The 23,347-nt window shown below is 40.3% G+C and overlaps 1 protein-coding gene across 2 annotated transcripts in view; it reads left to right on the top strand.

The window, feature by feature from the left end:
- Nucleotides 1–23,347, top strand: part of COLEC10 (collectin subfamily member 10) — a 36,315-nt gene that overhangs the window by 826 nt on the left and 12,142 nt on the right. Inside the window, exons 2-3 of one of the 2 annotated variants that reach the window (XM_045805750.2) lie at nt 19,749–19,820; nt 21,196–21,267. The exons of the other annotated variant lie outside the window; for it this stretch is intronic. Of the exons in view, the coding sequence (XP_045661706.1) occupies nt 19,749–19,820; nt 21,196–21,267 (144 nt within the window). The remainder of the gene's footprint in view (nt 1–19,748; nt 19,821–21,195; nt 21,268–23,347) is intronic. 2 annotated transcript variants of the gene reach the window in all.

The raw sequence follows: 23,347 nt of genomic DNA, 5'->3' as shown, positions 1-23,347 counted from the left end.
GATGATGGACTATTGCAGAATTTTTTCAAGTAGAGCCAAGGTCTAAATGTGCTTCAAGCAACTGGTTGATAAAAAATGCTGCTGTTTTCCTGGTTTCAGTTCTGACCCTTTTGTTCTGAAAGTGGTCACTGCAGTGCAAATTGATGCTCCCTTATTAGTAATTCATGCTATGTTTCTCCAGGCTATAGGGTGGAAGAATTGCAGCTGCTTAAAATTTTAAGTAGAAAAAAAGGGTCTTTTAGAAAAAGCAGAAATACATCGCCCTATGCTTGTCAGTTATTTAAATGTGTATTGCTTAAAGTGCATTTTTCTTAATCAGTGAATTAATTTCCTCCTAAGATTGCAATCCAAGCTTTAACCTTTGATACCATAAAATAAACGCAGGGAGGAACAATGAGACCTTGGGGCTTCCAAATAATTTCTTGGGTGAATAAATGAATAATGTGAGGGCAAATGTTCAGAAAAGAAAGTTTTGATTAGAAATAAAAGTATTGACTTAAAACTATTACTGGACTTTGCAATATTGTACAGGGAACTTCGTGTTATTCCGGGGTATCAAGGAAAATGCTGAAAATTAAAGTTTTCCTTGTCCCTGCAAATGGGAGAGTCCATTAACAATTTTCCTTGCAGAGAAACTACAACTTTCAAGCTAGAAGACGAATGGACAAAGTGTTGCCAAAATTACATCCCAAATATCATGCATTCCAATACAACAATTCTGTTTATTCCAATTCAGCCAACTAATATATTAAATACCTATTAAGCACCAAGCATTATTTTGGGCACAAGAGATGCATTAAATCACATATGCTAATGTCATGAGCAATAGCGAGAGAAAACATTTAGGAGGGAGGAGCAGGCAATTAATTTTTTTTGTGTACCAGCAGTCTGTCCACCATGGTCTTCCAGCCTTCATTTCTTAATGCAAAACTCCCCCCTTCCCACTGCAAACCTTACTAAGATCTCAAACAATGTAGATCTTTCACTCTTTTCCTGAGCCCCTGTCCTCTAGAAGCTGGGGGTTCCAGAACGCAGTCTGCTAGGAGCCTGGCATGATTTCTTCCCCTAGAGTCTGAGGACTTTGCATCAAAATGAATTCTAAGTTCCCCTCTTATTAGAGATGCCACAATTCTGGAACGGAATGTCCTGAAAACCTCCTGCATCTCAGGCCCATGTCAGGTGCTAAAGGTTTCAAATTAAAGCCCTTGTCCTAGAATATGTCTACATTTGCACCTGAGTACTAGATTGCAAACTCTTAGACTCAGGGCTCAGTTAACTCGGTTTTCTCTTTGCAAATTGCCTGTATGTGTGCTTGGAGGCGCATGCGTATGCTCACGACCACCCTGGGCACCGTGCTCGATGCTGTGCTTACAAATGAAAAATAAGGCTTAGTCTTGTCTGCTCTGAAGATATAAACTGCCATCTACCTTACCTCATTTCTTCATGAACATGGTAATAGCTCCTCCCTACCCCCCCCAACAAGGCAGATTTGCATATTTATTTCTATAAAAAAATACTAATAATAAAGAAAAGCTTGATGGCTTAAGAAACATTTTAAACGACGAAATTATCTTCTGTTCAACGTATTTTTCCTAAGGGCAGGCTGGTGTATAATCATCTCAATACCGTAGTTACCAGCACTGTGCTCAGAAACTTCTAGATACTCTGAGAAACAATAAAAGGAGTTTTCCCTAAATTCATTTGGGAGACTGGGAACTAAATAAACTATCTAGAGTTGCAGGTGGAAAACAAGTAATGTTAACCTGTTATATAATATGTTGTCCAAGACAGACTCACCGATTTTTTTACTGCATTATTTCCCAAGCATGACTTGGTAGGAAGAAAGATATTGAATTAATTCTGTTTGATCTTCAGTATGCTATTACATCTATTTATGCTTCGGTTCCTTTATTTGTAAAGTGAGCTTCATTAGAGAACTGTTTTAAGAATAATATAAGCTAACAAATGTAAACTTTAAGCCGTGTAGACATCATAAATAGATAATTAAATTCTATTTATCTTTCCTTCCTCTCCCTATTTATCTAAGTCAGCTGAGTAACAATTTTGGGAATAAGCAGTGCTCCAATTATCAAAACTTCTTTGTTGAAAGCCATCTTTATTTTTCTCTCTATGCCTAAAATTTATTATTTTATGTTTGGTAGAAACTGTTTTTTCCCACCTGCATCGTTTCTTGAAACAATTGGTGTAAAATTCTGACCCCTAGTGGTTTTCCTTGAAAACAGCAGTGGCAAGAAATTTTAACAAGAAATGTTAAAAAGAAATGTTAAGAGCAATAAGAAATATTTGAGTGATGATTCACAATTTCCAAAGTATTTGCAAGTAGATTATCTTGTTTAATTTTCACAATTGCCCTATGTGGTAGCAATTACTTTAAACTTAAAAGGTAAGGAAACAATCTCAACAAGGCCAAGGGGAGCTCTCAAGGTCTCTCACATACTTACAGAACAGATATGCACCTTGAACTTTATCCCTGGCTTTCTGGCTGCGGGTCCAGTGCATTCCATGACATCCACCGGTTTCTCTTAGAATCAGGTTTGAAAATATAGTCCACTGACCCCTATGTGATGAGAAATGCATGCCACAATGTCTAAGAATGTAGCATTCATGCAACCTCACAGCTCAACATTGTACTGGATACTAAAATATGCTGAAAGTAATGATATGCCTCCTCTTTGATAATCAACTCCGTTACTTCATTAGTTTGTTTGGAAATTAAAGCTATTTTGCCTTATTGCTTATGTTGGCTTCCATTAGCTTTTGTGTTTAGGAGCTTTTTATTTTTTTGCAATGACTTCTGTGTGTGTGGCCTAAAAGTTCCTTTGCAATCCATCTGGCTTCTCCCTACTGCTCCCACATCAATCTGCTTTTCCACTTGTAGTCTGATTCAGGATCCTTGCTTTGTCTGTCAATCCTGGCCCAGGATCTCTGTACTTGATGCTCCTTCTGTCTGGCCTAAACTTACCCCAGCCCAGATCTTCCCAAAGGTCGTTCCTTCTCTTCATTTAGGTTTTAGCTCAAATGCCATTTGCACAGTAGGTCCTACCAGATACCCCCTCACTCTCTGGATCCTAGCAATTGGCACAACTCGAGTTATTTCCAGGAATCTTCTCAGCCTCTAGTGCAAAGAAGCCTTCTTGTGACTTTCCCAAAGAGATGGCCACATGAGCCCAGGAATGTCTGGATCATTTTCACAGCCAAATTGGAAGTCTCACTACCTGTAATGTAACTGTCAGAGGTAAATTGGTCTAATCCCAGTTATTTTTGCATTTGTTAAAGCTGAAGCAACTTGTTCTAGGTCACGCAGTGATTCACTGGCGGCAGGACTAGAACTGGAACTCCTTTTCCAATGGCCAGGCCAGTCATTGTTCCATTCTGCCATGTTATATCATCATCCTCATGTTTCATCATTCTCATTAAGCATGAAATGATCCTTCCTTTAGTTTTCTAAATTAACGTTAGAAAAGGAGATCTGTGAGGTCAATGCATAAACGTCGTACGGAATTGTTTTAGCTCGGTCACCTTGATATAAATTAAGTTGCTAATTTCTTTTTGGCGGCTTTATCAGAGAGGTTAAGCAAGTAGGTATTTTCCCAAAACCTTTATATTAACTGTATTAATTCACCATATTCTTTCATTGAGAGTTTTAATATGTATTTTATGCATAAAGATGGACCAAAATTTTAAGTGGCTTGGCCAGGGTATTCCGAACCATTTTTTCCTCTCCTTTTCTCTTTGGGTAGATGCCAAGAAAGCATCTGAAGGTTAGACCAGAAAGCGAAGAGTAAAACTCCTGTCAATCAAGGTGTGGGCAAAGATGAGTCAGGAGGTATTGAATGATAATGATAAAAAAAATTAGCGTGTTTCATTGTAATAAGGATGTATCCTTTCCCCAGGCCATCCCTTTCCTCCGCTCCCTTGCCCAATAACTTGGCTATCCATCCATCACTGCTAGGGTAGGTGCTAGTAGTCGTAGGTACTTGGATGTTGGCGAAGATCATGGACTTTGAGCTTGAGCTCTGCCACTTACCTGTCTGAGACCTTAAGCCTCAGTGTCTTCATTTTTTGAATGGAGAGAATGTCATTATCCATCTCAAATGCTAAATTTGAAAATTAAAACATGTGTGGCATATACCTTAGCCATCCTTATTTCCCCTGAACTTCCACTGTCCATTACCATAAGCTCCTTCTCTCCCCACATCCCTACTGAAAGGCTCACAGACCGTGAAGTCGGCTCCTCAAATAGAAATCCACCAGGGAAATGACACCACCTTCGGCTCCTGGCTGCCATTTCCTGCCGACTGTGGTCCCACTGCAGTCAACTCTTGTCAGTAGTTCACAAACTTGAGATCACCCTTTCTCTTCACTCACGTTGCCTTCTTCCCCTTGTTCTCCAACTGAGTCTGGGGTTCTTGATCAATTAAATAGGAATAAAAATAGTGTAAATACCCCTAGGGCTGTAATGGGATTGAATGAGTTAAAACCCACAAAACCAAACCTCAGTTGTCTTTTCAGTAAGAAAAGATGGGATGGTAAGTGTGAGTACTTCATAGGGTCGTGGTGAGGAGAAATGAGTTAAGCCACACACAGCACTTAGTACTGTCATATGGCCAAGGACGTTTTAAATATTCAAAAACCATGGATTCGCAAAACTCAAGAGAAAATGAGAATGCTTTTTCCTGCTTTTTGGTCTTTTTTTTCTTCCTTTAAGGAATATTTTCCTTTTATTTCAGGTCTCTTGTGGCCACTTGAGAATACTTGTATCTGTTAAACAGATTATATGAGTATGAGTATGCGTCCTTAAAATTTACAAAGGGTTTATCAATTATTTTTCTCTAGCTCCACTGACATACTATAGGAATCATTATCCTTATTTCAAGAGAGGGATGAATAAAAAAATAAAGTGAAGGAACTAAAGCACATTGCTTCTGAGGGTCATTCATCTGACATCAGCCAGGGATGAGTGTATGTGCAAGACATTACAGTACGGAGCACGGTCAAAAACAGTTTGCACGATGTGGTTCTTCTCGCTTGAGATGAGCAAAAATCTAGAAAAGGCTTATGACATTCAGAGCCCAAGTACTGCGCCCCCTCAGGCTACATGCTGAGTGACCAAAGAGGCCCTTATGGCAGGTAATGTGATGCCACGAGTGTGACAATATGCTGCAGACCAAAGTGAAAGTCCCCAAAGAGACAGAGGGACTTGGATAGATTACAAAAGAAGGTCTCTAGAATAGATTTATCCCAGCACTTGAAGAGCAAGTCTAGACCATGCACCAGTGATCTTGTGGCCAAGCCACTACTGGCCCATAGACACAAACCCAATACACTGACATAATGCTCACATGGAGTGTCCAAAGGTAAGGGATATGACCTTCTTTCCTAGCTTAGAGGACCCCGAAGGGACGCAGTATCATGTTGGGTTTATTCTAAGGTGACCTAACCATGCTAACGTGGAACTTTCTCCTCCTCTCTCTTCCTCTTTTTCTTAACATTTTAGCTCTGCACAGATGAGAATATGCAAAATTAAAATGCTCAGCATTCACTGATGCCAGGGTTTTCCTGCACCTGCCTGCAAGGCTTCACCATTAAGAATTGCATCTCCCCAAATGCATCATTTTACAGCCTGCTTTCCTGTATTCCTTCCTATCTTACTTTTTGGAATTAGAAAAACGAATGGGTGTGGGAGGTTAGGGCACAGTACTCTGCCATGCCAAAATGCATCACTAATGCAACAAAGTTATTGATTTTATTTTCAGGTCTGTGGAGACCTATTCTTGGAACAGGGGTGTCCAATGGAGGAGAAACTAAGTGTTATTCTACCTCCTTTTAGGTAAATAAATCAATCTTTTAATAAGGTGGAGCACAGAATGTTTTCCCTATTCTAGCTCCAATGGCTTCATTGTAAATGGAAACTTACCACACTTTTTAAACCTAATTTTCATTATACCTTGGGTTTTCTTTCTTCTTCTTTTTCTCTTTTTTTGGTTTTCACAGCTATTCTGTAGAAGTTTTAAGATTGTATCAGGTCTGACTAGCCAAATGATAGTTTAAACCAGAAGAGCCAATGGAAATCTGAGTAGTAGAATGAAGCAACTTAGATTTTTTTTTTCCAGGTAGACAAATCTCTTGGCAGGGCTGAAGATAGCCTGAAGGACTGAAAGGACGTGAGAAGCTCTTGGTGGGACATGAACTAAAACCAAGAGATGAATTAGGGCTGTTGGGATAGGGAGAAAGAGGGGAGATTAGAGAGAGATTTCAGAAGCAAAACTGGCAGATGATAATGAGTTCTAAACAGTTTGAGCTGCCTCTGGACATCCATATGGAAAAGTCCAGTAAGCAGTTGAAAATAGATATCGTAAATAGTTTTTAGGCATTTCTTCTCTACAAAAACAAATCACAATTTGTCTTGACTCATAGTTTTTGTAACTTGTCTCATTTAGTGGAATCATCAGGGAAGACACTGCTATTCTCACAGATGGGTGGGATGTCCATGGGTTGGGATGTTGGGATATAATCGCATAGCTATTACTTACAATGCTATTCTTTTTCTTTATATTAGCTTCTCCCCCACTTTGTAGTGAAAGGAATTTTAGACAGAATATTGTATGTTACATCTACAGAGTGCTGTAAATGTTTCAATGCCAGAGGCATGAACTCTGGAAGCAAAAATACACATCAACCAGGGAGTTGCAAATCTGCACAGCCAAGGTATGGGCTAAAGAGGCATTGCCTGCCCTTGGCCTCTTCTTTGTATCCCTCTAATTTCTAGTGGCTAGAAATTCTGGGTGGGCTATTGGATGATACTGTCATATCATAAATTTCCTGAGTGCTCACTGCATTCCAGGCACCGTTTGACCCTTCATATGCAAGATCACATTTACTCCTCTCAAAAACCCCGTGAGGGAGATATTTCACTATTCTGGTTTACTAATAAGGAGACTTAGACTTATAGAATTTAAGTGGGTTGCCAGTGAGCCAATGATGGAACCAGGACTTGAACTAAGCCCTCAGATCCCGGGTCTTCCACTCTCATCTACTGCATTGTGTTGCAGAAGCACATCCCTTAGTCCTGGGTGGATGGGGTTCCTCCTTGCATTTGTTTCTACTGACTTGGCTCTGAATGCATTTTAATAATGAATGATATGGGCAGGAGGAAGAAAACCTGCCCAACAAACCTTAATATTGTATTTTTCATTAAGTACAATGTTAGTTGTTTTCTTTTTTTCTCCCTGTTACTCACACAGGCAATGACTACAAAAGACTTGCAGGTTCCAAGTAATAATTCTTCTTAAACCAAATAAACCTGAAAACAAAGAGGAGGTGCTTTATAATGCAAGTAGGAAACATTGCAGGATCCTTGAAATCCTCACTTTTCTTTGCTAGGTTATACAAGAACTAGCTGAAGTGGGAATAAATTTCATGGGTCTCTGACATTGATGGGGCACAAGAGAAGGACTGGTTGACATCATAGTCATGCATATCAACAACTGGGTTGGATCATAAGAAGCACCTAGTAAACATATTTGTTGTCAATATTGTCATCGATATCGTTAATAGATAAATTAATCACAATATATGCACTTACATATTTCCTTACATTGTTTAGCGTATTAATATAGAAAAAACATTTCCATTCTATTTCCTTATTTGATACATTATCGTATCATCTGAGGAGAGGACATATAGATGAATAAAAGCCAAATCTTCTTCCCAGGGAAAAGAAAAAAGATCATTGATCTTTTAAAAAGCTCACCTTGTTAGATGCCATCAACACACATGACAATTTCTCTTTCATAATACTCATGACATTTATAAGACCTTGTTTGGTGTCTCCTTCCCACCAAACTTTTAGGCTTAGATCATGTCTGGTCTGAGACCGCGCTGTATGCCTGGTACTCAACGCAAGACTTAGTAGCTAGTGGAGACTCAACAAATATTTGTTCAAGGAATGAATGAGCGAGTGAGCAAATTGTGAAGTTTTGAGCAGCTCTTGAGAACAAAGTGTAAAATATCTGCCCTCAAAACAAGGAACTTACACTCTAAGTAGTTGACATTAATACAAAAAGTTAAACAACAGTGCGTTTTAAAATAATACTCTAAGGCAGCAATTAGAGTAGTAACAAGGAACCAGATGGTGAATTACCAAGGAAATAATTCTATCAATAAATTCAGAGAATTTCGAATTTGAGACAAGACTAATGGGTAAAATTTACAAAAGGATAGAAAGTCCGCAGTTTCTTTACATTTTTTATGATTTATTTTTCAAATTGCAAGGGTATTTCATGCTTTTTGAAACATGTAGCATGTGTACTACGCTAAGCGAAGTAAGTCATTCAGAGAAAGACAAATGCCTTATGATTTTACTCATATGTGGGATTTAAGAACCAAAACAGATGAACATAGGGGAAGGGAAAGAAAAAATAAAATAAGATTAAAATTAAGAGGGAGGTAAACCATAAGAGACGCTGAACTCTAAGAAACAAACTGAGGGTTGCTGGAGGGGAGGTGGGTGGAGGGAAGGGTAACTGGGTGATGGGCATTAAGGAGGGCACTTGATGTAATGAGCACTGGGTGTTGCATGCAACTGATGAATCACTAAATTCTACCCCTGAAACTAATAATACAGTATACGTTAACTAAATTGAATTTAAATAAACAATATAATTTAAAAAACCATACAGCATGTGTAAATACGTGCAGAATAAAGATGTGTAAAGAAAAAGCTAATGCTCTCACTTTTCACTGTTACTCTTCCCTTTCCCAGGATTAATGATGTAACCATCATTAATAGCTTGGTATTAACATGTTTCTCTATATTCTTTCTGCTTATTTATTCTTTCTTCTAAATAGGATCATATGCATGACTCTCCAAGAGACATTCTTTATATAATATAACATGGAGATCATACTTTCTTCAGAGGTCTTTCTTGAACTCATTATTTTTAGCAACTGCGTGATATTTCTCCCGGTATTTTCATCAGTTTCATGATGATACACTTTCAGATTGTTTATGGTTTTTGTTTTTGCCACTACAAACATTCTCATATATATAAATATACACACACGTATATACATTAGTTCTTACAGTTATTCTCATAAAATGGGTTCCCTAAGGTAAAATGGAATGTGTGGATTCTTCATGTTAATCCTTACTGACAGACTAGCTTCCAGAAATGCTGTAGCAATTCATGTTGCCAAAAGCAATGACCGAGTGCTTTCTGCATCCATGGTATCTTTGAGTGCTGTTAGTCTTTTTAGATTATTACTAAATCTGATGGCAACATATGATAATAGACATTTCCATACATACCTTTCTGACTAATAGTGAGTATGGACATTGTTCATCTATCATTAATATTTATATTTTTAGATCATCTTTTTATTTCACTTACTGTCTTTTTGCAAAAGCTTTCCACATGTTAAGAACATTCATCATCTTGTATGTCTTAGTGCTTGATTTTTTTCCTTGTCTGTTATATATTTGTTTGTAAACTCAATATAGTTATGTGACTTCTTTTATCATACAAGAACTTCTAAATTCTGATATGGTCATATATATCTTTCTTCTCTTTTATGACTTCTACTTTTTTCTTCTGGAGAGATCAACTTTAAACAGAGAGAAAAGCCTTTCGATGGGGGCATGAATTGAAAGACCTTTTAATGAAAAATGAATAAACAAGTTGAACAGGCATAGAAGGTTGTGCAAGTCAATGTCAGAAAATAACACCAGAAGGTTCCGTTGATGCCAGTTTGTGAAAATCCAAATACTAGACTAACTAGTTTGGGTTTGGCCTATAAACACAGAGAAACTGCTGAAACGTTTTGAATGGGGCAGTTTTGTAATGAAAATGTGATTTTATAAAGATCCGTCTACAAGATGGCTTGAAAAAGTGAAGCTCAGGTCTAAAGAAACCAATATTTCAACAATTATTCATTGAACAGACACTATTCCAGGCACTTGGAGTCACCAGTGAATAAAACACCATGAAGACCAGCTAGGGACCACCTGCAGGGAACGGGGGTTAGAGTATGAGGACAGGGAGAGGTAGACAATGGCAGCAGGGGTGGGAGGGAAAGAAAGGACGCAGGTGAGGAAAAGTAAGAATCAAAGTGGGAGTTTGGAAGGAGGAACAGCCAAAACCAATTCGGGGACTGAGCCTGGGAGATAAGAGCACGGTGGGGACATTGGGAAACAAGGGCAAATAAGAGAAGAAAACAAAAGTATGGGGTGGAGGGAAGAGTACAGCCCGGCCGGCTGCCCTCCTAGGTTACGAGCCATCACACAGACCTCTTGGCCAGCTGGCTCAAGTCCATTCATTAATCAGCCATTTGTGGGAATAACATATTAATCAATGACTCATTTATTTGACTGTATTGTCATCAAGCTCACATTTATCGATCTTTAAGGGTGTTATTCCATTCCTTTTGAACCTTCATCCAGGAAGCACCTGTCGCATCTGAGTGGCTGTGCAAGTGCTAGGGATTCAAAGGCAATAATAGGGCATCCTCCCTGACCTGTCCTATCGTCTGACATGGCGTGGTGGGTGCTATGAAGTACGAGGGCTGTTCCCTTCAGGGAATGAGACTACTCCTGACGGTTGAGGAGGGAGATGGCAGCAGGAAAGTGCACTGAGCGGACTCCCGGGAAGAGGAGGTAACACATGTGCCAAACCTGGAGGATGCAAGGTTTGGATGGAAGATAAAAATCCACACGAACTTTTATTGATGAGAACGTGTTAGTACCAGCCTGCCCTCATCTAATGACAAATTTGTATTTTAGCTTATTTTCTTTTTCACTTACCTGAAGATATAAATTTCCTCCGGTGGAGCCCAATGCGAAGGATCCCACTGACTTCTTCCTGAGAAAGACCAGGGAAGAGCTGCAGGTGTGAGCAGGTAGAGGCAGGTGTTCCCTCCTTTATGCTCCCAGAACAGCTGCTGTCCCAGCACTTACCACAGTAATTGCACGCTTCCGGCACGCCCGTCCTCTCCTGAGGTTTTGATCCCCTCAGAGGAAGGCCCTTATTTTCCTGATCTGTGTCTAGTAGTTACATTAGTAAGGAAACTTGTGTTTTCAAGTGAAAGAAACCAGATACAAACCAAGCTTAAACTGGTTAAACAAGCAAACCGAGCAGAGAAGGGGGATGTACAGTCTCATAGAGCAGGGAGGGGTTCAAGCTGCGCTACATCCGGTCTGGAGGAAGGTGCTTAGGACAGAGTCTTCGTACCTTGGTTCCGCTTTCCTCGATGATGACTTCATTCTAAAGAAGGTTCTCCCTTCATGGTGGTAAAATAGATTCAGACACTTCAATACTAGTCTGTCCCCTCTGCAACCCCTGCAGAAAGAGCAAGTCTCCATTTTTGAAAGTTGTTACTGCTTGAGTTATGAGCACGCTTATCTACAAATTGAGACTCACTGGCTCCTACTGGGTCACGTGCCCACTGCTGAACCAATCACTGTGGGTTAGGTTCAAACCACAGGCACTAAGAATAAACAAGTGTTTCCTATGGAGATTTGCGGGGCTGTTACCAGAAGCACAGATCGAGGGTACCAGGAAGGTTAAACCTGTAGGTTCCCCCTCTGCACTTAATATTTAGTGGATCGATAAGGGCACACTCAATGCACAGGGATCTCTGTGAGCTCTGCCATCCATAATATCATTTAATCTTCAAGCAACCCCATAAGAAAAGTGTAACTACCTCAATTTTCTGGTTCAGGAAATGGAAGCAGAGAGAGTACTTCTGTAGTATAACATTAAAGAGCTGTTCACCGGAGATGTAGGATTTGAGCCCAGGTCTCTGTGACTATGAATTAGTTTGCTGGAGCTGCCGTAACAAAATACCACAACCTGGGTGGCTGCAACAACAGGAAGTGGTTGTCTTCCAGTTCTGGAGGCTGCAAGTCCAAGGTTAAGAAGTAACAGATTTGGTCTCTTTCCGCTAAGCCCTCTCTCCTTGGCTTGCACATGGCTGCCTTCTCACTGTGTCCTCGCATGGCCTTTTCAGGGATTAGTGCATTCATTCCTTGTGTCTTTTTGTGTGTCCAAATTTCCTCCTCTCATAAGAACACGAGTCAGATTGGATTAGGATTGTCTGAACAGCCAGAATTTAACTTAATCACCTCTTTAAAGGCCTTATGTCTAAATACAGTTACATTCTGAAGTACTGGGAGTAGGGCTTCAACATACCAATTCTGGGGGTGAGGAAACAATCCAGCCCATGACAGACTATAAAACTCCTGTTCTGTCCATAGCACCAGGTTTCCAAAGACCTGTGTTTCCAAAGGCTGAAACCCTTGGCAAATTGCATCATGGTTAAGAGCTGCTTTCTTCCACATAAGATTCTCCCTTGGACAGCTTTTCTCCTTAGAGGCAGGCAGTTGCCTACGGACTAAAATGAACTTAGTTCTTTTGTAACCATATCCCTGCTGTAGGACCAAAATAAACATTTTGCAAACGCTTTAAATGTATCCGGGAAGGTGTTAATTGTTTTATAAGGATCATTTTATTTCATGCACACTCATCGTAACTGGGTGAGGTGGTGTTAGGGAAGAGCCTCAGAAAATCTCTTAGAGGACCCCTGCCCTACTGTCATGGAAAGATTTTTTTTCTATTCATAGAACATAGTGTTTGTTATTATCATGTTGTTGTTGTTGTTGTTGTTGTTGTTGTTAAGCCAGGTTAGCCAAGGTCTGTGTCTCCCTTGACCACAGATAAGTCGTTGCATGACAATGAAGATGCGAAGTAATGTCTACAAATCATTCTTCTTTTAGAAACCATGCTTGCTCATGTTTTATGCTTTCATTAAAAGAAATATGAAGAAAAACCCCTTAGTGTCTCGAATGAGGAAAGCGAGCTGTGATGCAATGTCACCATGGGTCTATAGTTTGTCCACGGTTTATGACCACTGCTCTCTTTGAGGGTCATTGAGCCATGCTTGCAGAGGCCTGGTTTTAAATGACAGATCAGCTTCTCCTGCTGGTTCCTGTTAACCAAAGCTTGGCACCAGTTCTAGGGTGTAAGACCTTTGAAGGGCTGAAAAATCCTGCCTTCAGGGAATGGGCAGGAGCAGTCCAGGTAACGCTCCACATTACCTGGCAATGCATTTGATGGGGAGAAAAGGAACTATGAAAGCTTTTTATTGATTTCTTCCTCTACCAGCAATAACCACCACAAAGCTATCAAAATGAATGAAAGTACCACGTGTCTCAGAGTAAGCAAACAGCCCTGAATTTGGGAGACTAAACAGGTAGGTACTCTATTTCCATTTACAGATAAAACAGAGACTTTGGGGTGCCTGGGTGGCTCAGTCGTTAAGCGTCTGCCTCCGGCTCAGGTCATGACCCCAGGGTCCTGGGATCGAGCCCCGCATCGGGCTCCTTGCTCTGCTGGGAGCTGCTTCTTCCTCTCCCACCCCTCCTGTTTGTGTTCCCTCTCTCGCTGGCTGTCTCTCTCTCTGTCAAATAAATTTAAAAAATCTTAAAAAAAAAAAACAGATTACATCGAAAACCGGGGATGTACTGTATGGTGACTAACATAATATAATAAAAAATCATTATAAAAAAAAAAAACCAGAGACTTTGAACGGTTAAATACCACACCTAAGGTCACAAAGCTGGAAGGGATACAATGGGGAGTCGAATTCACGATCTGTAAGAGCGAAGCCCCTGGATCGCACCAATGTCTCACCCCAGTGTCACAGGAACTGCAGTCTTCCGTGAATGACCAATGGGCATGTGTCTTCTTCTAGCCATGCTGGTCAAGGCAGTTTCTTGATTTACTAGTAGTCCTTTCAGAAGAAAGAAAAAATGGAGTTTTTGTCATGATTTGTTTTCACCGAACCCAGGTTTACTCCTCTGAATGTCTGTCTGCTCCTCTTTCTAAGTGCTCACCTCTTTTCTATTGGTTTTTATACAGAACAGGAGTACGGGCTCAAGATGAACAAGGTCACAGATCTCTATAAAGGTGACTTTAGCAAATCCCTGAAGCCAAACCAAACTCAAGATTGACATAACGCTCTTCTGTGTACATAGGAGAATGTTCTTACCTTTCAGAGATTTGCTGAAGTATTTAAGGAAGATATGTCATGAAGTCTGTAATGTACTTTAAAAAAATCAGTAAAAATACATAGATGAAACAATGGTAACATGTTAATTGTTAAATCTCAGTAATGGGTATATATTTATTTCTATGTATCTTTAATTGTGTGAAAATTTACTTAGTATACATGGTCAAGAACAAAAGTAAGTGATGATCGCTGGGTAAGGATGGAGGTGGTGAATGCAAGGGGAGGTTTAAAAGAGATGTGATTTCTAGTGATGATGATGACGATGGTAATCCTTCTTATGCCTCCCCTCTGTTCTCATTCAAAGAAGAACAGATAACCTTACCACGCACCAGGCACTGTGTGGAACACTTTTCATGTATTGTCCTCATTAGGCCACAACAATCTTATGAAGTAATGATTATTTTTCTCAATTTAATGGATGAAATGGAGACTCAGAAAAATGATATAACTTGCTCCAGAGCCTTTTTCACCAAAGGAGAGCACTCCCTTTGCCTTAGGGAGAGCTGTGTGGGAATGACTGAGCTGAAAGAATTCAGGACACATAGGGAGGTAGGTAAAGGTACAGAGGGACAGATAAAGTAGTGAATGGACAGAAGGCAAACATAGTAGGTCCCGAGGATGGCTGAATATTTCAGTGAAAGGATGGCGTTGTGATCAAGGAAGTCGAAGCACTGGGAGATAGTCCATTTTATGACCATACTGATATACCTGGTATGTATGAGAGGTGCAGGGAATAATCGATAGGACTACAGAGCTTTCCAAGAGTGAGAATGCATTCAGCAAGAAGGGGTAGCTAGAGATGGGAAGGATTTATCGTAGGGAAGAGTCCTGGCCCCATGAATCAAGCACACCATACCACCTACTCCACTCAATTCTAAGGCTAATCAGGAAAAGGATTGCTAACAACTTTCCCGTAGTCCATAAGGTTATTTTGGCAGTGGGTAAAGTACAGCTTCTAGTGAATTTTCTTTAGCATTTCCAAAACCAATTCACTAATTTTTAATAATTGCTTCCTTTGAGCAGGGGGTACTGACCTAGGTTTAGCTATTTCATTTTAAACTAGAATTTAATTGTAAAAGACTTTTTGCTTTTTGGGGAAAAAAAGAAAAAAAAATTCACCTAAGAAAAATTGGTCAACTGTGTGCTCTGCTGGAATGCTGCTGGAGAGATTATCACAGCAAGGTGGTGGCCTAGGGGGGGGCGAAACAAATCATTTTTGTAAAATTGAGATTAGTTCATTTCAATTGATAACTTTTCATTTAATTTTAAAATGTAAGTAGCTATTTTTAAAAGAAAAAAAAGAAAGTCTAAATTGCACTACTAATCCAATGAAATATTGCCAAGAGGATGAAAGCAGACAACTGTGAGCCATGTGGGGGATCCTTTCCAAAGCTTGCTTTTATACCTCTCTTCTGTTCTCATTAAAGCAAGTCCCAAAGATCAGATGATCCCAGGATACAAGCTGAAGGCAAGGGCACAAGTTGTTTACTTCATCTCTGCCCCCAGCCTGCTCACCACCAGGCTGGGACGCAGGCACCCAGGTCAGAAGAGGGATTTTTCTATTTTCACCCTCCCAGGTCTCCATCAGGAGCCACCAGGGAGCAGTAGATGACTAAGTCACTCATCTGGCTGCTTTTAGTTAAGATACTTTCTTGAAAATGAATGGGAAAGCTCATAGGAGGGGGAGAGGAGAAATAATAACGGCACCAATCGTTCACATCCATGTGGTTTCCTGATTCACAAAGGGCTTCACGCACATGCCTGCGTTTGATCTTGCCTTTTAGTGAGCAGGACATGCATCTTTGGTCCCATCATACAGAAGAGCAATCCCAAACCCAAAAATGAATGTTCCCAATCCTAGAGTTTGTTCAGAGCATGGGCTTTTGAAGGCAAATGCCCTGGTTTGAATCTTGGCTTTATTACTTGCAAGCTATGTGACCCTGGGAAGTTACTTCACCTTTCTTTTTCCCAGTTCCTCATCTGTAAAATGGAGCTAAGAATAATATCCATCTATCCAAAGGTTGCTGTAGAGACCAGATAATAGGATGCATATCAAGGACTAGGAGCCCCTTCGGCACATAGTATTCAATAAACACTACCATCACATTTGTAAAATGTTTTCTAGCTCACAAGATATACCCAGTTGAACTATATTTACTAAGCGTCAGAGCCAAACACTGTGTCAAATGATGGGGATGCCAGAATAAATCAGCCATGACCGCAGCCATCCCACAGGTCACAGATGAGTGTAAGGAACAGCGCAGAAAAATGGGCTTACTCAGGATAAAGTTCATTATTTTCAGCAATGAAGGTAATTAAAGGAGAATTTAGCACAGCCTGAAAGTGTTAGAGAGGGCTTCTTAAGGGGAAATACTTTTCTAATTTTACCTTTCGTAAAGCCCTCTGAAGAAGATAGTGTTTTGTTCATTCTACAAATGAGTGAATCAGGACCTAAGGTCAAGGACTTCCCAAGTTCCCTCAGCGAGTGAGTGGCAAAGCCAGGTCTCAGTGATACCAAACTCTCTCAAGGATACCTTCGCTGTGAATTAAGTCATTGAGATACTAGGCTATTTTTTTTTCTTCTGCATCATTTTTCTTTTTTAAAAAGGAACAAAAGCAATCATTCTTTCTGGATCTCCCTTTTTTCCCCCTGAAAAATGTGGTACAATGTCAAATTATCTAAACTCCAAAATCCGCTAAGGGTCACAAAGTCCTAGATCGGAAGGGACAATTGCTTATTGGTAGGGATCTGGCGGCATAGAGATGCACGTGATAAACCCTAGTTCCACCGTCCATAAGCTCTATGACAATAGGCAAGCAATTAATCTAGTTGAGCCTGTTTTTCCATTCACAAAATGGCACAATAATAGTTTCCACCTCCTAGAATTGGTATGATGAGGAACAGTGTTGGCACATGTTATAATTACTCGATAAACATTTGCTACTAACTTTATCTAAAGAAATGCCACTTAATCCGCCCACTTCACCCCTCCGGGCTGATCACACAAATCTTCTGTGTGTTCTTTTTTGAAAGGCTTCCCCAGAAGGAGATTTTAGAGCGTCACATGTGAAGTGTTTTAATGCTTGACCAATCTTGCGACCTGGAAATCCAACTCTTCCACACTTGGCTTATGCTTTCATTTAAAATATTAACATTCTGCTCTCAGAAAAAATAGAGAATGGCTGATTATGCTTTCTTCTGGATGAATAAATGACATCTCCACTTTCTTTCTCCCAAACTGTCTAATTCAAGGAGCTTCACTTTTGTCTTTAGAAGTCTTCTATCTACTTCTTTCCACTGGTGACGGACAGGACTCCTTCATATCCTGAGACTGATGTGTGGTCATGCAGGTAGCTGGTCAGAATATTGTGCGTGTTGTGCTCTTTGTTTTCGAAGCATGTTCACATACTCACCTTGTTGATCCTAAAACGGCTGAGAGAGGTAGGAGGGCAGGTATGAAGTCCACATTAAGGATGAGGAAACTGAAGTATTAAATAACGAATAACAATAGCCTCCACTGCATGATTACGTTCTGTATCTCTTACGCATTTCATCTTATTAAATTTCTTACAGGGGCCCTCCTTTGGTAGGTGTTATTAGTTCAATTTGCAGGAGGGGAAAATGAGACTCAAAAAGGAATGTCACATATCCAACCTTCTCCAGTTAATGAGTGGTCAAGCTGAGAAAGGCCAGATCTGTCTCACTTCAAAGCCAATAAGCTCTATCACTGACTTTTGAAGGTTCGCTCAACCCATCAGTGACTAATATGAAGTGAGAATCCAGGGCTCCTGATTTACAGTCCAGGACACTTCTCTTTTCTTTTTTTCCTTTTTTAAAGATTTATTTATTTTAGAGAGACAGTGTGAGCCGGGGCAGGGGTGAAGGGAGACGGAGAGAGAAGATCCCAAGCAGACTCGTCGCTGAGAATGGAGCCCACCTTGGGGCTCAGTCTCACAACCTGGAGATCATGACCAGAGCAGAAATCAAGAGTTGGACGCTTAACTGACTGAGCCCCTCAGGCCTCCGCAGGACACTTTTCATTAAGGCGCTCACTCAGTCCTTGATTGGGCAGCGTGACGGTCGCTGCTCACGCAGAACTGCTTTGTATCCCCATTCCTAGTTGTCTTCTGTTCTTAGCTTCCTGGTCTATTCATACCATGTGGGGGCTCCCAAGCATGCAGTCAGAGAGTAGTCACTTACAAAGTACAAATTATCATTTATATATTTTTATGTATTTAGATAATTATATATAAATATATATTTATATTATTTACATATGTATCACACATCAATATACATGTTTATACACATACAAGCTTCTAGAACTGGCCAATTTCTCCAGCAAAAATAAAGATTTGTCACACCAGATGTTATACACACACACACACGTATATATATACACACACATAAGGTATATGTATATACACACATATAATGTATATGCATATATATGTATACACACACAATGGAATATTGCTCAGCAAAAAAAAAAAAAATTAGATCTCACCATTTGCAACAGCGTGGATGGACCTAGAGTGTATTATGTTAAATAAAATAAGTCAGACAAAGACAAATACCATATGATTTTGCTTGTACGTAGAATCTAAAAAACAAACGAACAAACAAACAAAAAGTAGAAACAGACCCATAAATACAGAGAACTTGCTGGTGGTTGCCAGAGGGGTGGGAGGAGGGGAGATAGGCAAAATAGGTGAAGGGGATTAGGAGGTACAGGCTTCCAGTTATGAAATGAATAAATCACAGAGATGAAAGACACAGCATGGGGAATCTAGTCAATGCTATTGTAATAGTGTTGTATGATGACGGACGGTGACTACACTTGTGGTGAGCATAGCAAATCTATAGACTTGTCAAATCAGTATGTTGTACACCTGCAGCTAATGTAATATTGTCAACTACACTTCAATTAAAAAAAAAACAGACTTGTCAAACCAAGCAAAGTTCTCAGGAAATCACCAGCAAAGATATTTCTTTAAATATGAAGTTAGTAGGTTTGCAAATTTGAGAATTTCTTGCAGAAAATTTGAAACTGCTTCCCCCAACACCCGATACACTGAGGGCAAGGGAAGACCAAAGAAAGAGGCAGACCAATCCAGATTAGTAGATGGTGGTGTTAACAAGCAAGAGAAGTTGCATATGGGGCTTGTCTTCCGTGGTGGGAAGACAAGATTTCCACACCTGGCTGCCAGAATCTCATAAGTTTATATAGAACTTATTGGGATTCAGTCACATATACTGGCCACATGGTCTCAACAATACCTCACCCTCTCAAGGCTGCACCCTTGAAATGGCTCCCACTATGGGAATGGTGGACACCTCAGACATTTCAAGACAGGGGAAGGGGATGAGGAGATTTGATTGACTGCCCAGGTCTAGTTCACAGGTCAATGGCAGTCACATCCCCTTAATGACCTCCCCCAACAATGTGGAAAAAAGTGAAAGACAAAAGATACTAGAAGTGTCCTCTCTTTCCCTGCGTGTGCAGTCCATGTGAGCCCATACACATAGTCACATCAGAGTTACAAGGCAAGAACTGGGCTGAGGAAGGGATTCCAACCATGTTCACCACCATATCCTGGGGAGGATGTGCTATATTACTATTTGAGCTGCTCCACTCTTTCATTTTCCATTTCAAAAGGAGATGATGGTGAAAAGGGAGATCCAGGAGAGGAGGGGAAACATGGCAAAGTGGGACGCATGGGGCCAAAAGGTAAGTGCAATGACATGAATTTGACACTCTAATATTAGAATTGCTTTCCTCTTTCTATTGGCTTCGCCCTGGAAATTGGCAGCTTTCGTAACACTCTCTGCTCCAAAGATGAATGAAATGTATTTCAGACATGAATTTACTCACCACCAGAGAGCTCCTATGACACTGACTGTCCCCAGGACTCGACGCATTTCTCAAGCTGCCTACTTAGGGTGGGCAGGAGTGGGACACTCCAGGAACTCTAGGAGTAGCGGTCTCCAGAAATATCTAAGAAACCGTGAGTTTTAGAAACACGGCTGGGTTGATAGCTGTGTCTCTTCTCAGAAGCCACTACTAAGCAACTCATTTTGGCTTGCCTAGAGTGTAAGGAGAACAATAAGAAGGAACAGAAGGAGTTGTCTGATCCATTGACTTACCTATTTCCAAGATCTGTCAGCAAATGGCGCGGTGTGGGAGGAGCAGAGCAGAAAAGATGAGAATGACAGAAAGGCTATAAGGGAGTGTTTTTACTCCCAAAGCCAAGAGCAACTTCCCCAAAGTATAGCTTTAGATTGTGATGTGTAAGCGTGTGTCTTCTAAGCGCTGGACGTATTTCCTGCCAGCTGCTACAAGCCCTAGACCACTGGTTTCAGAATCTTTAGTATGTTAAAGAGAAAAAAAGACTCACAGGCCTTTCAGACCTCAATTTGAGAAACGCTGACTTAAACTCTTCTTATTCTATAAATATGTACAACATTCTATAATTACATACAATCATTTGTAAAATTATTATCACAGGGATGCAGCTTTATAACTGGTAAATGTCTTTTAGGTCATCCTAGAAAAAAACAGAATTGATAACAATTGATTGTTAACAATTTTGGAGGAACTCAGTGATCCCAGACTATATATATTTGTGGATAAAAACTTGGTGGAACAATCTCTGATGTCCCTTTGATCACTAGGTTTTATAATACATCCCCTCCCCTTTTAAAAAATGTCTAATATAGTCAAATCTAGGAAACAGAATCTCAGAGCGAAGCCAAATGGATCTACAGAGGAAGAGAATTAGAATAGAATGCAAGAATTCTTCCACTCAGCCCCTTATTTGACCTTTAGATTAAACATCTTCTGCTATAGACCTTTTAGAAATATTGTGTTGGTAAGCATTCCAACATCACCGGGTCCAGGATTTTCATACTTGCCCACATTTAGCTTTAATATATACACTATAAGACTATTAAAGTAAATAAGGAAGGACAGGATGTATGCCACATACCGCAGAAAGAAGAGTGCGCTTTTTGGTACTTCCTTCAAGTGAATATCATGCATTAGCCACATCTTCAAAGGGAATATAAACCCTTAGGATATAAAGATGAAATGCTTTGCTTTTCAGGAATTAAGGGGGAGCTGGGTGATGCAGGAGACCAGGGCAACATTGGCAAGACTGGGCCCATTGGTAAGAAGGGTAAGCTGCATTTTCCTTTTCTCCAGTGGCAATTTGAAGCAAATCGAGCATACCCTTGATATATTCTGAAACGTTCTGTATCATGAAAATGATCCTTTTTCTTTCTTTTAACATAAGAATTTTCCTCTTTCTTCGTGTCTAAGCTGTTCTTTTCATACATAAACAATGTGTCTAAAAGAATAAATAAAGGCCTTGAACAATATTAAACAGAAATTCAGGGACAGAATCAAACATAAAGTTTTGGTACTTTCTGTACGGAACTATGTCCTAGAATCTGCTGGTTGTAATCCTTGATACACTTAAAATGCGTATCATGACCACGAAGCACGTTCAGTGGTAGAAAACAATTATTCATAAAACTCAAGGCAGTAAAGGACAGTAGAGTTTTCTTTTCTTTTCTTTCTTTCTTTCTTTCTTTCTTTCTTTCTTTCTTTCTTTCTTTCTTCTTTCTTTCTTTCTTTAAGATTTTATTTATTTGAGAGAGAGAGAGACAGAGCAGGAAGGATGGGCAGAAAAGGAGAGGGAGAGAAAGAATCTCAAGCAGATTCCCTGCTGAGCATGGAGCCCAACCTGGGGCTTGATCTTATGACCCTTCGACCATGACATGAGTTGAAATCAAGAGCCAGTCACTCAATGGACTGAGCCACTCAGGTACCCCAGTATAATTTTCTTTCTTAAACTGAGTGAAATAGTAATGATTCTGCATCTGGGATTTATTAACAGATGAGAAACTTTAAGTATATATATTCATACTCTTTTGTATTCTGTCCTGTCCGAATCCTGCACAAAATTACTGCTTTCCCATTATAAAACAGAGATGGCCTCTTTATTATCTAAGTATTCCTGCATATCATCTTCTCATAAAAACGCTCAATCATAGCCGGTTCCAACGGCTCCTGATGGTCAGCAGTTCATACTGGCATAGTTCCTCTTGGTTTGAAGATACAAAGCCGAATGAGAATCACAATATTTTTGCAAGGAGCTCATAGACTATTTAGAAGAATTCTGCAGCCTTGATGTGTACCCTGCAGCCTTCCTTCCATGCATGCTGAGCAGCGGCAGGATCAGTCATGTGCCTCCCAGTCACCCACAACGTGTGTGGGTAGGTCGATTGGTGCAGTGTAAGCCGACGCTATGGCCCCCCTTTCTTCTCATCCCGTAGCTTGGTACCTCCTCTCTCCCTGTCCTTTTCCAACTCATTCCTTTGAGAATTTTCCTTCTGCCTGCATTTGAGGGCAGGGACAGAGTGTAGTACCACTGAAAAGAAGTTGCTATGCTTATTTCTGATTCAGTGGCCTGTAGTGTACGTTCACCTGTGATTGAAATTCTCACAGCTGGGGAAGAGCCAGACGGACTCCTCCTACGTGACGACTTTTCCCATAGTATGGATTTGGGGTGGTTTTACTTTGAAGCTAATGAAGCTTTGGCTTCAGAGCCCCACACTTACTTGGGTCCTTCCCAAGACCCTGAGAGGAGCCTTATCAATGCACATGGCCATATGTCTTGGTAGAGTTTGTAAAGTAAGGCATTTTATCCTCAACTGGTGGAAAGAGTGCCTCTCAACATTAAAAAACAAACAAACAATTTCCTCCTTAAGCAGCCTTTTTAGACATTATTTTTTTCTAATTGCCTTCCCCTATGAAATTTTAATACCATCCATTGACTATATATCTGTTATGTACTGTGTGTATATTTTTGAAATGTATAAAAGAGAGTAAGATTTTTCACCCCCTAGAACAGACTTTTATGTCCTTGAGTGGATACTGTCTGCATTGAGAATGCAGGCGTAGCACTACTGTCTCCTTCTGCTCCAGCTTCCCTCCGTCAGACTTCTCTGTGTATCACCTGGTTACGGGAGTGCCACAAGTATTTTGGGAGCTCACTGAAAGGAACTTGAGTGGGAGAAATGTTTAGTTTGGACTTCATGGGATAGGCTTACATAGTTGCAGTTACTTCCATGTACAGTTGTTGCTAGTAATTCCAATCGAGGAATAGCTTCCAAGAATATTCTTACCACTTACTGTGCAGATCTCTCCAAAGTCATGGTTAAAAAGTGCAGGGGCAGAGATCAGATCGTCAA

Source organism: Ursus americanus, chromosome 9 (genome assembly GCF_024610735.1).
Source record: "Ursus americanus isolate L20-20 chromosome 9, mUrsAme1.1.p, whole genome shotgun sequence".
NCBI lineage: Eukaryota > Metazoa > Chordata > Mammalia > Carnivora > Ursidae > Ursus > Ursus americanus.
This window is presented reverse-complemented; position numbering and strand designations above follow the sequence as displayed.